The 17,537-nt window shown below is 41.0% G+C and overlaps 1 protein-coding gene across 1 annotated transcript in view; it reads right to left on the bottom strand.

The window, feature by feature from the left end:
- Positions 1-283: 283 nt before the first annotated feature.
- The window catches only part of PGM2 (phosphoglucomutase 2), a 35,413-nt gene continuing 18,159 nt past the window's right edge, over positions 284-17,537 (bottom strand). Inside the window, exons 7-14 of the mRNA XM_032334068.1 lie at positions 15,201-15,390; positions 14,384-14,481; positions 12,570-12,750; positions 12,388-12,481; positions 10,717-10,846; positions 9,694-9,883; positions 7,848-7,981; positions 284-1,050 (exon numbers count right to left, since the gene is read on the bottom strand). Of these exons, the coding sequence (XP_032189959.1) occupies positions 948-1,050; positions 7,848-7,981; positions 9,694-9,883; positions 10,717-10,846; positions 12,388-12,481; positions 12,570-12,750; positions 14,384-14,481; positions 15,201-15,390 (1,120 nt within the window). The 3' untranslated portion in view covers positions 284-947. The remainder of the gene's footprint in view (positions 1,051-7,847; positions 7,982-9,693; positions 9,884-10,716; positions 10,847-12,387; positions 12,482-12,569; positions 12,751-14,383; positions 14,482-15,200; positions 15,391-17,537) is intronic.

Genomic DNA, 17,537 nt, shown 5'->3' with positions numbered 1-17,537 from the left:
CACATAAAGTACATGAAGTATACAAGGAACAGTGTGATCCTGACTCATGAGTACTCAAAGGGAGTCACTGTGGATGGTTTTAAGGCCACCGGTTATGAGAAAGGGAGAAGGCACATGTTATACAAACCTGGAAAAAGCAATCTAATGGTTTTAGATTTTAATCACATATGAACAAGGCAAAAAACCCAAATCAGGTAAATAGCTAGTGCTTATAGTCTTCGCTGCCTTAGCACCAAAAATTACATGAATGTAAACCAAAGCAAACAACTATACAGTAAAGCACTTTGCAGTTTCAAAAAACCAATTTTTTAATTCAAGTTTTGAAGAGATGAATGTTAATACCCAGAACAAAGATGGTTAGGCTGTTTTTTTCTAGCACATATACAATGTATAATGATGTAGTATTAGAACCAAAAAGTTTTAGGTCAAAAAAATACATCTTTGTGAAGTATCTTTTGCTCCAACTTATAGGTTCTTGTAAATTCCTCCACTTTAGGCTCCCTACACATGAACACGACATTTACTTTTTATATTTTACCTTATAAGCAACTGACAGAGATGTAAAAATACATATACCTAAAAAGTGGTTATCCTATAATATGGACAGCCCAGAATTTAGAAATTGTATAGGCTTTCTGGCACTGCAGAGTAGATACACTGGTTATTTATTCTAATTAAGGCATATTAATTACAGTATATTTTAAAAAGTTGGCTATTTTTAAAATCTTCATTTTTGAATTCAGAAAATTCTAGTCTCCACCATTCAATAGGAATTCAGTTAGCTACATCTGGCCATCTTTTCTTGATTCATCTTAAAGGTCAAAAATAGAACAATGAGGAATGTAGGGCTATTAAAAATATATAAATACTTGTAGCAATTGTTTAAGTCATTTGGTTCTCAAAAACACTGCTGAGCGAATTCTAATTATGTCCAAGGCTGAAATATTTCACTCTGCTTTTGGTTGCAGGTTGTACTTTTGTGGCTGGAAAAAATGTTCTTCAATAGCACTGACTAGTTCATTTAGTTCCTTCTTCAGCTGCTCAGGATCACTGGAAAATAAGGGAGAAATTCCAGATCAGTGCATTATTCCAAAGCATATTTGAGATTCTCCCCGCATCGGTCAAGCAACACTGAAACTACCCTTAAGAGGAGGGCTCCATCAGACAAAACAGAACCCCGGTGTCTGAAGCATGGGAACGCATCTGTTGAGTTGGACAAAAAAATAAAAAAAACTCCCATAAGACGATATCCATTCTTTCCCCCAAGGTTTTCCCAAGGCCTCTAAAATAAACAAATAATTTTTAAGAAACAGAGTTTTTTGCTCTAGCGTCCTCTGCAACGTCTGTACCTAATTGTGCAAAGAAAACTTTTATGACCTCAGTTGTCATTTGATCCTGTTAAACTTTTACAAATGACCGGTCTGTTCCCACCCTCCCAGGACAGGAACGCTCCTCATCCCATTTGCCTTCAAACTCCTGGAAGCGAAGCAGCAGCCGGTCTGCAAGGCCTTCCTAGACGGTACAGAGAATGGGAGCCTCCTAGTGGGCCTGCTGATCACACACCAGCAACTCAGAACCCTCCCCCCATTTTAATCTTTTCTATTCTACCTCTAGAACAAAAGGGTCACAACCAAAGTCTACACAAAAATCTAGGGAACTATATCCCTCTAAGGAATGACATTTTCAAGCATACGGAAAACATTCATTTAAATGCAAACAACTGGGGCATCTGGGTGGCTCAGTGGGTTAAGCCTCTGCCTTTGGCTCGGGTCATGATCTCAGGGTCCTGGGATCGAGTCCCACATCAGGCTCTCTGCTTAGCAGGGAGCGGCTTCACCCCCTCTCTCTGCCTGCCTCTCTGTCTACTTGTGATGTCTCTCTCTCTGTCAAATAAATAAATAAAATCTTTTAAAAATATAATAAAATAAATGCAAACAACTGAAGATAGGAAATAATGAAATAAATTTGTGATTAGACAGGTTTCTAGCCGTTCACGTTAGTGTGGGGTTACTAGTGCTGGGTGTTTACTGTAAGTACTTGACACCAAAAAGCTGAATTTAGAAAACCAAATCCTAGCTCAAACTTGTATGACTTCATACTTGGCTGTCTTCAATATATGCAATTTTATTTTAATGGAAATCGAAATTCTTGGAATGAGTTAAGATCATTTTTATATCGCCACGGCTGCCCAGTACAGCTGAAACAACCCATTTTATTGTAGGCATTAATTCTGCCTCTACCACCAGCCGTATGCCCTCCAGCGAGTGGCTTCGCCTCTCCAAGGCCCAGATGTCTCATCTGTAAAATTGGGATAAAGACTTAATTTTCTCAAGAGAGGTGTTGTGTCGATTGAGATAAATTATATAAAGCAATTAGCACAGAACCTGGCCCGAAAACCCAATAAATGTAGCTATCCTTAAAATTATTTTTACCCCCACAGGTGACATATAAAGTAATTAGGCTTCATAAATACATATGAATCACATAGGTCATTATTTCCTTTTCCATAAATGTGTTTTGAAGATAACAACCTTTCTCAGGAAGGCACATAACCAATCCTTACTGGTTTGTTGTTTTTTCCCTAACAATATATCTAAAATTAAACTCACCAGTGAATATACAAATACAAATATATAAATGTATTTATCTCCTACTGGTTTTGTTTCTGTTAGAACCTTGCCTGATATGATTGGTATATAAACCCTGAGACAGTAACAGAGTGTCCTTGTTCTTGGGAATTGTGTATGTATTGAGGTTTGCAACTTATTTTCTGATGGCTCAGAGAAAGAAAGGAAAACAAACAAACAAACAAACAAAAAAACCCAAACCAGCACATACAATACACTGTGAGAGGCAGCAGATATTGCAAAACGTTAGCAATGGCTGAGTCTAGGTCAAAGCAGGCTAGCTCTGTCTGGCGACCTGTTGACAGCCCATTTTTGTAAATAAATTGTGTAAATAAAGATTTATTGGAACACAGTCACACCTATTCCATTATGTATATGACTTCGTTTTGCTTTTGAGCAACAGCAGAGGGGAGGAGTGCGACCATAGGGCTCACAAACTCTCAAACGTTTACCATCTGGCTCCTTCCAGAAGAAGTTCGCCAACCTTTGGTCTAAGTGAAAGGGATGTGGGTATTCATTGAAATTTTCTTAAAATACAAAGTTGGACAAAAGACATCTACAGAACAAAAAAAGATTCTGTAAAAGCAGGACTTAAATTTGGAAAGGATTTCCCATTCTCTAGAATATAAAATATACTAAGAATATTAAAGTTATTAAAGTGGTCAGAAAATCAGGAAACACAGCTGTGGCTTTATTGCTGCTTTGTGTCGGGTATGCTGGTGACCTGAAGCATATCAGTGACTGGCTGAGTGCCCAGTGGCCCTATTATAAATTGGAGCAGCATTTTGATGAATATAATAAAAGGACATTTTTTTCAAAAACATTTTCAGTAATTTGTAAACTTATATTTGAAGTTAAAGCCACCTAATACCCCATCTGAAAACTGTAAAATACAGTATTGTATTATTAATACAATTTATTTAATACTAAATAATACTCTACAGTATTAAATAGTATTGTTATTATACAGTTTCTGAATTATTATATTTTCACAGAGTAATGACAAGGAAGGGCCAAATACAGAGAGAAAATGGATCTTTAAGTTGGACTATTGTTCCTTTGTTTCCAAAACAATGAGAAGGAGGGTTACAAAGCAATGTCTACGGGAAACCCCATGCTCAAGAGTTGCAAACAGCTTCACATGTAACACACACAGGAACACTGACACCGGCAAATATTACACTAAAATCTTGGTTATCCAGAATGCTTAGAAAATGAGCTATTTTACATGTTTCTTCAAGAGGCTTACCAGCTGAGTTTTTGTCCTGGCAGCACAAAAAGATTTTTTTGCTTGCTTGTTTGTTTTTATTTATTTGACAGAGAGAGACACAGCGAGAGAGGGAACACAAACTGGGGGAGTAGGAGAGGGAGAAGCAGGCTTCTGGCCAAGCAAGGAGCCTGATGCAGGACTTGATCCCAGGACCCTAGGATCATGACCTGAGCCGAAGGCAGCCGCTTAACAACTGAGCCACCCAGGCACTCCCATGAAAAGGTTCTGAATGGGACTTGGTAGCAAAATATAGGACACAGTCTATCGCTTCCTAGATATACTTGGGTGCTATGGTATTTAAAAGCCATAACCATGACTCTGACGGTTGGACTGGAGCTCTTCTTTAGAAGAAGATGCAGGGCCCATGTGGATGTGGACGATAAAGTGGGGAACATTCCGAGTTCCTGCGTCCATGTTTCATAGTTTTGTTTCATTTTAGTATTTCCTTCTTTGCTATCAGCAATCCTTTCTTCCTGCCCAAGGAAAATCTAAGGCTCACAATTCTTTTTTTTTTTTTTTTTAATATTTTACTTATTTATTTATTTGTCAGAGAGAGAGAGCTAGAGAGTGCACAAGCAGGCAGAGCGGCAGGCAGAGGCAGAGAGAGAAGCAGGCTCCCTGTTGAGCAGAGAGCCTGATGCGGGACTCGATCCCAGGACCCTGGGATCATGACTGGAGCAGAAGGCAGAGGCTTAACCAAACATAAGGCTCACAGTTCTGTTCCTGCCTCTCAAATTTGCTACATTTATTTTATTTTATTTTTTAAATTTTTTAAAATATTTTATTTATTTGACAGAGATCACAAGTAGGCAGAGAGGCAGGGAGAGAGAGGGGGAAGCAGGCTCCCACTTAGCAGAGAGCCCGACTCAGGGCTCGATCACAGGACTCTGGGATCATGACCTGAGCCGAAGGCAGAGGCTTTAACAAACCCACTGAGCCAACCAGGCGCACCAAATTTGATACATTTAATCTGCTAAAACTTCTTCTGCGTTTATTTCCAAAGACTGCAAATTTGCTTCCCAAGACCACAGCAACTCTTCAATGAGCAAAGCTTTGATGTGTAAATGTCCTAACGACTGTTTAGACCCATCCCCCCCACTGGCAGTACTGAGGGCTGGAAATGAGGCTAGTGCGACCCAGGAACTGAACTGTTAACATCAGTAAGTCTAATCAGTGGAAATGCAAATTAAAAACCCCAACATTTAATTCAGTTATTGGAAAATTTGAGTATGTGTGAACAACTTACGTATCAAAATCTCCTTTTTCAACTGTAAATTTTATGAAATGATTATACATTTGACACTTCAATAGCTTGGGAGTCAGGGAGTTAATGACACCCCCTCCATGCAGTCAAACATCCATGTATAACTCGACTCCCCCAAAAGTCAGCTATTAGCCTTCTGTTGACCAAAACCCCTGCTTTTCATGTAACATAAATAGTTAATTGACAGGATGCCTGGGTGGCTCTGCTGGTTACTCGTCTGCCTACAGCTCAGGTCATGATCCCAGGGTCCTGGGATGGAGTCCTCTATTTGGCTCCTTGCTCCATGGGGAGTCTGCTTCTCCCTCTGCCTGCAGGTCCGCCTGCTTGGCTCTGTTTCTCTCTCTCTCTCTGACAAATAAATAAAATCTTTTTTAAAGTCAGTTGAGAGGTGCCTGGGTGGCTCAGTGGGTTAAAGCCTCTGTCTTCAGCTCAGGTCATGATCTCAGGGTCCTGGGATCGAGCCCCGCATCGGGCCCTCTGCTCAGTAGGGAGCCTGCTTCCCCCTCTCTCTGCCTGCCTCTGGGCCTACTTGTGATCTCTGTCAAGTAAATAAAATCTTAAAAAAAAAAAAAAAGTCAGTTGACATGTATTATGTTTCTTACATGTATCATACAATGTATTCTTAAAATAAACTAAAGAAAGTGTTATTAAGAAAAGAATAAGGAAGGGAATATACATTTGTAGTATTATACTGTATTTATCAAAAAGAAAATCCGTGTATAAGTGGACCCACACAGTTCAAACCTGTGCTGTTCAAGTATTTCTCTCTCTCTCTTTTTAAAGATCTTATTTATGTATTTAGGCATGTACGTATGTATTTATTTATTTACTTATTTACATATTTTTAAAGATTCTTTTTCTTTATTTGACAGAGAAAGACACAGCGAGAGAGGGAACACAAGCAGGGGGAGTGGGAGAGGGAGAAGCAGGCTTCCCACTGAGCAGGGAGCCCAATGTGGGGCTCAATCCCGGGACCCCAGGATCATAACCTGAGCCGAAGGCAGATGCCCAATGACTGAGCTATCCAGGTGCCCCTGGAACAAGTATTTCTAAAAATATCTAGCATTTTAATTGAAATATGTGGTAAGTGTAAAATCCTAAATGGATTCGGAAGGCAGTGTGAAAAAAGTAAAATATCTCACTAATAATTTTTATATAAATTATATATGGTATAACAATATTTTCATATATTAAATAAAGTAGAATAAATTACTAAATTAATTTTAACCGATTCTTTTTGCTATTTGAAAAATGTGTCTAGAGACACCTGGTGGCTCAGTTGTTAAGCGGCTGCCTTCAGCTCAGGTCACCATGATCTTGGGGTCCTGGGATCAAGCCCCACATCGGCAGGAAGCCTGCTTCTCCCTCTCCCACTCCCCCTGCTGGTGTTCCCTGTCTCGGGTATCTCTCTCTGTCAAATAAATAGAATCTTCAAAAAAAATGTGTCTAGTAGGAAATTTCAAATTGCATTATGTCGTTGACACTTTCTTTCTTTTTAAAATAGCATCCCTTAATTCGTTTTAAGATTTTCTTTTATTTATTTGAGAGAGAGAGAGAGAAAGCCCGTGCACAGTGGCGCAAGTAAGAGAGGTGGTGGTGGCAGGGGAAGGAGGAGGAGGAGGGAGAGGGACCAGGGGACTCTGTGCTGAGCACAGAGCCAGACTCTGAGAATCCTGAGATCATGACCAGAGCCGAAAACCAAGAGTTGAAAACCAGCAGTTGGAAGCTCAACTGAGCCAGCAGGCGCCCCTCACATTTTATTTCTGTTGGACAGTAGTGACTTAATCTACCTTTAAAAAAACCATTTTCCCAATTCTTTATTCTGATTAGAGGAGCTCTGGTTACTGGAGGGTTCAGTAAGTGTGCAGTATCACATTTATGCATGCTGACTACGTGTACCACGGCTGTTAAAGTCTAAGATGTGGGGCGCCTGGATGGCTCAGATGGTTAAGCCTCTGCCTTTGGCTCAGGTCACAGGTCACGATCTCCAGGTCCTGGGATCGAGCCCCATATCTGGCTCCCCACTCAGCAGGGAGTCTGCTTCTCCATCCCCCTCTGCCTACTGCTCTCCTTCCTTGTGCTGTCTCTCACGCTCTCTCTCAAGTGAATAAATAAAATCTTTAAAAGAGAATAAAGTTTAAGATGTTATGGTACTGCAAAGTGAACTCAAACCCTTTGCCAAGGTCACAGAAACACGACCCTGAAGCTATCAGACCATCAGCTCTTGGGTGGCAAGGACTCCCTCTGCTAAGGCACTTTCTCCTCCCCAGAACCCAGCACAGACCTATGCACAACAGGGGCTCGAGGACATCTGATGAGTGCATGTGCAATGGATTTTAATTTAATGTATCAGAGATAAGGAGAAAAAGAGGAAAACTCATGTGTGCTAGTCTCAAATAAAAGTACTGGAAAAAGGAAACTATACTACTATTACTGAAATTCAGAATGAGATTTTTCCCTACAAAGAAAGGCAGGACAGAAATAAGCGCGTAGAAAATCAGCTCTCCCGTCCCTGTCCCTGAACGCTTCAAGCAGCTGTTCACATCACAAAATTGCTGCCAGTCCAGAAACAACATTCCTAATTAAGGTACATACTGGAAAGACAAAATGTTTTACTTAGTATTTGCACAGAACCGGTTAGGAACCTCGAGGAATAAGGATCGCAGGTGCTGCCATCACATCATACCTATTTCCAGGCGGGGCACACAGTTCTGAATAGTACTTGATCTTGGGCTCGGTCCCACTGGTCCGCATGGTGGCCACGCCCCCGTTAGCAAAGGTGAAGGTGATCATTTGGCTGCTTTTGCTAGTAGGGAGAACCTGAAAAAGCCCCATATCAAAACATATCACTGATATTTTAGAAGTTCAGCGGAAAATTCCCGAAATCTTCCTGTAGAGAGAAAACAAGTGGCAAGGACAGGACTGAGTAAGTGTGGCGACAACATCCCTTTATGTGGCCCACAGTAGGCTTCGGCCATTTCCTGACGGAATGAGAGATGGGACCTCAGCAGCAGTACAGGAAACCAAGCAATAATGGAGCCCTGCTTTCAAAATGGCGCGCCAATCAAGCATCAGTACAGAGTAAGACATTTTCAGACTTCAGTGCCTCCAAAAATTCATCTCTTCATTCTTTTTTGGGAAGGTACTAGAGGAGGTGATTTAGGAAAATAAATATAGCAAGAGGAAGTCATGGGGTCCAGGAGCCAAGGACCCATCCCATAACTGGTGAAGGGCCTTCCCAGGATGACACGCGTGCGCCCGCCACAGAGAGGAACTGCCCTTGCCTGGACAGGGGCCCGGGAGGGAGGCCAGTGGAAACAAAACAGAATGGACAAAACGGCACTGGGCCACGTGGAAACCCCCCTCTGAGAGGCATCTGGAGGAATGTGGAAAGACTGGAGATCGTTACATAAAAATCCAAGGAAATGAAAGAACAGAACTATTAATTATAGAAAAAATAATTACACAATCTGGGGGAACGGAATCAAAGTACACTATTTAGCTAAGTGGGAAACAACAGTTACCAGTCGTAACGATCCAAGCACAGGCTCTGAACTCACCCCACGTTGTGGCAGAAGTGCTTGGAAGAGAGGGGAGAAGGCAGAACAGTGCACGGAAGAAACGCCAGATCTCAAGCTCAATCCTTACCTCCGCAACAGAAAAGTAATAAAGTCAACCCCTGAGAAGCCCGAGCATCACCACCTGAGAGGGAAGGGTGTTGTCTCGACACGGCAAAGAGATGGCGAGGGTTGGAGCGGCCCTGTTTCATCGGGACGCTTCCAAAAATATTTCTCTTTAAAAATATATTGTGCGCAGAGGAAAATTTAAAAAAAAAGAAATAAAAAGGAAATAATAAAAATGTCTAACAATGCATGAGGATAGTCTCACTCTCCTTTCCGGACCCACTGCCATTAGTTAGCAATACTCGGCTGCCATTTTTGAGCCTTCTTTGGACTCGAGTGGAGGATCCAAGTGATGTCAAGAATGCAACTCGTGCTTGACAGCTAACAGCATCCGGACATTCAGAGAATGCAGTGGAACAAACTAGGATGCAAACAGTGTTTCTTGAAGGGTGTACCAGTAACATCAGCATCAGCAGGACTTGATACAAATGCAAATTCTTGGCCCCCACCCCAGACCTACTCATTCAGAAACACCAAGGGCAGGCTGTCCCTCCTGATGTACTGAGCAGGTACCCAGACAGAGGAAAACCCGGATCTGGAGGCAGAAGACCCAGATTTGACCACAACCATCACCGACTAGCTGTGGGACAGTGGGTGGGTCTTAAACTTCTGAGCACTGATTTCCTGTATGTAACACCGTGACATTGGTTCCGATAACAAGTGACGATCCTTGTAGTTCAAGCCCATGATTTTTAACTTTCTATTTATTTCGATAGCGTATTTATAACAAACGCCGGAATGCCTAAAATCAGCTTCAGTTAATTCCATGATTAAATAAATTAAGCTATTCAAAGTATAATTGAAGGTAAATACACAAGAGTTTAGTTGGTAAAAGACAGTATCACTTACAGCTTTTTTATCCGGTTGGCTATCATCGTAGCCGGTTGTAAGATCCCTAATGCCAGAGATTTCAAATCTGCCACAAGTTTTTGGATAATTATTCTTCCCATCGTAGTTCCTGAGGTTTTCAAATAATTTCTTAATGGTGCCTTGATCATGGCAGATAAAATATGAAGCTCTGGCAATATGGTAGCCATATCTATGAAAACAAACACAAATAAGTAATATACAGCACGGTGACTCTATTTAATGATATTGTACTATGTATTTGCGAGTGGCTAAGAGTACTGATCTTAGAAGTTCTCGTCACAAGAAGTATGTGTAACTCCGTGCGTGTGGATGTTAACTTGACTTCCTGCAATGATCGTTTTGTGATATATACAAATATCGAATCATTACGTTGTATACCTGAAGCTCATGTCAGTACATCTCAACAGAAAAAATATAAATATGCAAAATGAGGAACAAATACTCCCACACGAGATGTACACAGAACATGTATCAGCCAGTTTTAAACTAAATGAAACAAGTAGCCATAACTAGCTTCAAAGGAATAATTTAGCCTAAAAAATGTACAATTGTCCTCCGGGATTGCCAAACTGCTGCCTGGCCTTCAGCCTGTATCTGGGGGTAAATATTTCATTGCCCGGAGGCCACACCCCACCCCGTTCCCATGTATACCACCCCTGGCCGCTTCTGCACCATAAAGGCAGACTTGACTAATGGTTCTAAAAACTCAGTAGATGTCTCATGAACACCTTGCATCTTTCCTGACACCAAACACTTAAGATCACCTTCTTCAGTTAGCTCTTTCTGCAACTGATGTTCTTGTTTGTTGAGGATGACCGCAGTGATGACTGATAATAAGCGTTAAATGGGTAAGCATCAAAAGAAAAGGGGATCCTTTCCTTCGTTGCCAGAAGAGAATCCACAACCAAGGAGCATTGAAAGAATGTTAGCGTCTGACACATAAAAACATACTAAAACACTGAAAACTATTAATTAAATTAAACAGAGTAAATAGAAACTTACTCCACATAGATGGCCTTGAGCTGCTGAGACAAAGACAGATTCTTGGTTGCTAGAAAGCTAGCCAACTCTGCGATGATGACCGCGGCGCTGACTCCGTCTTTGTCCAGAACAAACGGGCAGCACATATATCCTGTGGAAACATGGGTCATGCATCCACGCTTGGGGGTGGGCTCCTTTAAAACACTGGACATGCACATTATCTCCGTGCACCTTGCCCCTCGCCTGAGAGGTTCTACAGTATGAATATGTGAATGCTTCACATTGACCACCTTTACATGCAAGAATCCAGCCCAACGCCTCAGCTCGAGGCAGGCCTTCCAGAAGTCCTGCTTGAATAACCTAGGAGAGTCTCCCTTCTAGACAAACTGTTCAGTCCCTATGTCCAGCCCAAACCCCTCCTGCTCACACAAAATGGTTTCCAGTTGTTCTCGTCAACGCTTATTCTGTCTTTGCTGAATTCCAACAGTTCTTGTGAGTTAGGTCCTTCACCTTGACCGCCTAGCCAGTACTCTCGTGTGGTTACGAACGGGATCTACACACACTGCTCGAGGCTAAGGTCAGTGTCATCTGTTTCTCTCAGAGTTACTATGTAATTGATGCACAATAAAAAGTTGATAAGCAAATGGAAGGAAAAAAATTTTACCAAAAAGCTATAGAAAGGTAATTGTAGCAAAAAGGAAAAGGAAAAGCTAAACTATTACACACTTCTTTTGATTAATTAACTAAATGATATATAGGAGCATCTGTGCTGCAGGAAATACAGATGAATCTTCTTCTTCTTCTTTTTTTTTTTTTCAAAGATTTTATTTATTTGAGAGAGGGAGAGAACCAGAGACAGAGTGATGTGGGGGAGGGGCAGAGGGAAAGAATCTTAAGCAGACTCCCCGCTGAGCAGGGAGCTCAATGTGGGGCTCGATCCCAGGACCCTGAGATCATGACCTGAGCTGAAACCAAGAGTCAGACACTTAACAGATTGGGCCACCCAGGTGCCCCCTTTGAATCTTCTTATGTAAGTGTAATAGCTTTTACAAAACAAACAGCTAATATAATATAATAATATTATATATTATATAGTACTAATATATAATATATAATATATATTATAATAATATAATAATATAATCATACCCCCCACCCTAACATCTGAATTTCAAATTTCTCTACCTAGCTCCCCCTCCTCCTCACCTACACTGACAATTTAAGACAAGTATTTCTCAGTCATTCTGGCTGGACTTGGGGCTGTCCTTTCAGGTGACAGTCACTTTGAGGAAAGCCCCACAACTAAGTCCTCCCCTTTCCTCTGGACAGACCTCTGCCCAGCACTTTCAGAAGAGGAGTGAACCATATCAGATCTGAGATCACCACAGTTGAGGGAATATCACTACTCCCCAAAATATGTGGGGTCCTGGGATCCAAGCACCATGTGTAGAACATCACTGTTTTCATCCGGGGTAAGGATTCACTCTCTGACATTAATGGCTTGGTTATTTGTAAAATATTCTTTTTAGCTAAAAGAAAATCTGAGAAGCCAGTTTTAGGGTTGGACAGTTCAACCCTCTGAGTGCTGTTGTACTCTTGGTCTCCTGTTAATTTTCTGAACCCCAATCCAAATCCCATTTATTTGCATTCTATATACTAAATAATGCTACAGTCACTATTATCACTTCTTACCGATAGCTTCTTCGAATGCAAATAAGACATTTTTCCCCTGGTCTATGAGCTGTTTGGCTCGGTTTCCCATCCACTTGAAGCCAGTTAGTGTTTCCTAAAGGGATAACCCAAAAGAGAAAGACGTGCCTTAGTCCATCTACAGAGCCAAACAAATCTAAGAGCAAGTCCTGGAAACATGTTACCTCAAAATGAAAGCCCTCCTTTAAGGCAATGGCTCGTAAGATTTTGGAGGAGACGGTGCTCGACAACATGTATAAGTCTTTGAGGGCGCTGTGATCTGGGTTCTTTTCTTTCCAAGAAGTAAAAAGCCACCAGCCTAAGAGGGCCCCCAGCTCATTGCCGGAAAACACTCTCCATTCACCACTGGAAAACAAAAACAAAACAAAACAAAAAAACCAATGCATTACTGTGACCTTAAGACAGACACTGCAAACGGCTGGGGCAGGACAATTAAGTCAAACAAGGCTCGGACTGGTTTCTGCAAATGTTCTTGTCTTTCTTGTTTAAAGAACTGGCTGGAAACATGACTGCTGCTTCACCAACATCCGAGCAGCTCCTCTGTGCCGGTTTCCTTCGACAAACCTCCCATCTCGGAAGAGCGACGATCTACAACACTTTCGTCTTTGGCCAAAGCTTTGGTTTTAAAGATTTTATTTATTTATTTGAGAGAGAGAGACAATGAGAGAGAGCATGAGCGAGGAGAAGGTCAGAGGGAGAAGCAGACTCCCCATGGAGCCGGGAGCCTGATGCGGGACTCGATCCCAGGACTCCGGGATCATGACCCGAGCTGAAGGCAGTCGTCCAACCAACTGAGCCACCCAGGCGTCCCATAAAGCTTTGGTTTTAAAGATGATAGAAATATCCTGGCAGGATCCCACCTCAGGATAACAGACTGTGTGTCTCCGCTTTTGGTCTGGACAGTATTGAGGCTTCTGGAAGGCAACAGCCTAACAGGCTCCAGAGCAGGTTCATGCTAGGATGACCAGGCCACCAGACAACAGATGCGGGACTTCTCCTTTCTGCAGTCCACATGGCTACAAGTACGTTTTGTGTTTCAACGAGTATCATCCTGGCCGAACTTCCCAGAAAGGGATTAGAACTGAATCTGTCTGATCATAATCTGAAACCCTAATCCCTTGGGGTGCCTGGGTGGCCCAAGTAGGTTAAGCATTCAACTTTTGATTTCAGCTCAGATCATGACCCCCCACAGATCTCGTTCTCTCCCTCTTTAAATAAATAAATAAAACACATAATCCTTTAGTAGCACCCCACTGCTCCCAAAACATCACACGTGCTGTTTGATACCCAAAACTGCTCGGACCCTGCCCGCCTTTCATCTTTTCTCTCCACGTATGTCCTATTAATTCTGGACAAACTCTAGGGTCAAACTTGTCTTTTTTTTTTTTTTTTAAGATTTATTTATTTATTTATTTATTTGACAGACAGAGATCACAAGCAGGCAGAGAGACAGGCAGAGAGAGAGAGAGGAGGAAGCAGGCTCCCTGCTGAGCAGAGAGCCCGATGTGGGACTCGATCCCGGGACCCCGAGATCATGACCTGAGCCGAAGGCAGCGGCTTAACCCACTGAGCCACCCAAGTGCCCCTCAAACTTGTCTTAAAAGCTGGGTATCCACTGCTCTTCCTCTGTGGTCTGCTTAAACTAAATTCAACATTTCCTTAAAGGTCCAACCCCTTCACCAAACCCTTCAGCAAACCCAAACAATGCACTTGCGGGCATCAGGTACTGAGCCATTAATAATAACAAAATCAATGATGAAACGAGAGAAGATAAATAGTACTTTCAATTCCAAGTTCATCCTGGGCTGATTTACTCTGCATGACGCTGGTGGTCCCCAGAACAGCATTTCACTGTATGTTAGCGATACAGTGACGATTTGTGTGATAAATGGTAAATATTCCCCAATAGGTCCAGTCTCCCCAAGCACATTTTATTGCTTATGTTTTCTATGAGATGGGTAATCACAATCCCTTGTACCTGTCTTGCTTTTCGGCCACGGCAAGTCTATCAGCATCCGGATCATTTGCTAAAATGATTTTGGCCTTGGTTTTGTCAGCCAAAGCAAAAGATAAAGTCTAAAAAAGAATAGGAACATAAAAGACTACTTCAGTCAAGAATCGAGCAAATTGCAGTCCTTAAAAATATCTTGTTCTTTAAGAACTGAGGGAACTCTCCCCAAATGAAGGCTGAATTCTATTTCTGGAGCTGGTCTTGGTGGGTCACCTAATATTTCCTAAGCCAGAGGTCAGGTAACGGGAACATCAGCACGTGACCCACACCTGCCCGTGGGATTCCCGCCACACCTGACAGCCTGTATGTGGTATTTCTAGGCCTTGCCAAGTGATCAACCTTCAAAACCAACCAAAATAAATGGACTCTCTGAATATCGTTGTGACCCTCACCTTTAAAAAGGTTGAAGCAACCATAATTTAAGTAGCATGACTTCATATTAAAAAAATGAAGGAAGAAAAAAAATGAAGGAATAAAAATCATTTGATGAATAGCCATTCTATTATTGTTCCCTTTTCACATTTAGCAAGCACAGTAAAGTCAATTTAAACTTAATTCGATTCGATTTAAAATACGATGTTGATTTCACCTCTCATATCCTGATGCTAACACATATATTTTGAAGCCTCTTGGAAGAAATGGGTGACTGATACATATAAATATTTCTCATGATGAACCTGGGCTTTTTGTTCAGCACAATGAAAACACATAAAAAGTTGTTTTACTGGATAGTAAGAATTTTGGATACAACAGGTCAGTTTTAGAACAAAAAAGATGACATTACCAAGACACCTTTGCCCTCCTCAGGATTCGGGTATTTCACGGTTGGGAACTCAGGATCGGGATCTTTCTGTTCGGGAACAGCTTCAGGAGGAGCAAAGCCAAAAGCTTTGAAAGCCGACTGCACAAACTCATGACCCACGCCGTGCACAGAGGTGTGCACGAACTTGACCTTCGTCTCCCTGTTCACACTCCTAGGATTAAACACAGCATGGAAAAGAATAAAATAGAGATAAAAGACGCAAACCTGGCTTGCAAAACTAGAAACTCTGCTATCAAGGAACCAGATTCCTAAGAAAGGAAGAAATCGGTGTATTAAGAAGGTACCAGATAACCAACTATCTTTCTAATTCCATTTAAAAAAAGAAGCAAAACTTACGGACCCTTTCCCAAATATACACCCTACCCCCAATACATTCAAGTTTTAAATTTCACTCTGTAGTTATTTTCAGTAAATCTGATTACTTTCAGAGTTTGATTCATGACACAGCTTTTATACCTAGAGTGGGATTCAAGAAAGAACTTGGGGCTCAGGTTCTAGGACAGACTCACGGCTGTCTGCTGGTGCCAATGTCCCAGCTCCTAATTCTACTAGGTTCAAAATGCTTTTCAAAATGTCCCTTTTCACAAAATGGGAAGAAACATCTTATATACGGATGGATAAAAAATTTTTTTTTCCTTTGTCAAGTAACCATCCTGTTTATCAAATTATCCGGGGTCCAGATATTAAAATAACAATTAATATCCAAAGTTAAAGTTATAGAAAGGTAAAAATAAGGCTTATAAAAATTCCAGTGTTCTAATTGCTTGAATCTTAGGTTATTGTACTAACCTAACCCATCTCTTTTGAAAGTGAATAAATGCACAAGGTCTCCTCTTAAAATAGGAAATAAAGTGCATCCGAAAAAATAAATATGCAAGACTAGTGAGAACAAATCTGGAAAAAATTGCTCAGATATTAAAGTGAAGGATAAAGCTATCATAATTAGAACAGTTTAGAATTAGATTAAAAAGGCAATTAAAGGAACAAAATAGAGAGTAGAAGTTGATCGAGTTTGAAATGGGAAATATATATGAGAAGCTGGAATGGCTTTATGGTTAACACGCTCTGAAGACATACTCTGAATGTAATTCCTAGAGTTCTGTCACTTATAAACTGTGTGACTGTTGGTTATTTACTCAACCTCTCTGTCACAATTTTCTCATCTATAAAATGGTGATACACCAGAACCTACCCTTAGCATTACTGTGAGGATTAAAATGAGATTAAATTAATCAGTAAAGGGGCACCTGGGTGGCTCAGTGGGTTAAAGCCTCTGCCTTCGGCTCAGGTCATGATCTCAGGATCCTGGGATTGAGTCCCGCCTTGGGCTCTCTGCTCAGCAGGGAGACTGCTTCCCCCTCTCTCTCTCTGCCTACTGTTCTGCCTACTTGTGATTTCTCTCTCTGTCCAAAAATTTAAAAAAAAAAAAACTTTATAAAAAAAATTAATCAGTGAAAGTAAAGGCCTGTAGAAACTATCTATATAAACACTCAATCCAAGTGGGGAATTAGTTGATAAAGTGATATTTCCAATTAATCAACAAAGACAGAATCTTTAATTTAATGTGTTGGTGTAACAGCAAAACCTAAAAAAAAAATAAAAACCAATCTGCTGGGGCGCCTGGGTGGCTCAGTGGGTTAAGCCACTGCCTTCGGCTCAGGTCATGATCTCAGGGTCCTGGGTTTGAGTCCCACGTCGGGCTCTCTGCTCAGCAGGGTGCCTGCTTCCTCCTCTCTCTCTGCCTGCCTCTCTGCCTACTTGTGATTTCTCTCTGTCAAATAAATAAATAAAATCTTAAAAAAAAAAAAACCAATCTGCTTTGCTATTTCACGTCTCACACAGAATTAAAAAATCACTAATGACTGAAAAGATTTAAAAACATTATAAAATGTAAATATGCAAGCCCTAGAAATAAGGGGTAAAAATAATCTTGGTATAAAGAAAGTCTGAGTACAACACAAAACTTAGAACTCATAAATTAGAAGACTGATAGACATTATCCATTTTTTATGAGTTCATCAAAAAGTTTCAATAAAAAAGTCCAAAGTTAACAACAACAGAAGGGAAAACAACATTTGAAATAAATGAAGATCGGTTTTCTCTACGAGCAAAGAGGTTTCACAAATGCAAAAAAAATGAATAAATATATAGAAAAATATAGGTGAAATAAACAGGAAAAAATAATTGATTCATACTTAAAGTAAGATATTGCTTTCATCTAGCAAAATAAGAAATTTGATGATCCTCAGCACAGGTAGATATATGGATCACATACTGTTCTGATACACTCGAGATATT

The sequence above is a fragment of the Mustela erminea genome, chromosome 2 (genome assembly GCF_009829155.1).
Source record: "Mustela erminea isolate mMusErm1 chromosome 2, mMusErm1.Pri, whole genome shotgun sequence".
NCBI classification, from domain to species: Eukaryota; Metazoa; Chordata; class Mammalia; order Carnivora; family Mustelidae; genus Mustela; species Mustela erminea.
The sequence above is the reverse complement of the archived record's forward strand: the minus strand, read 5'-3'. Positions and strand labels throughout refer to the sequence as shown.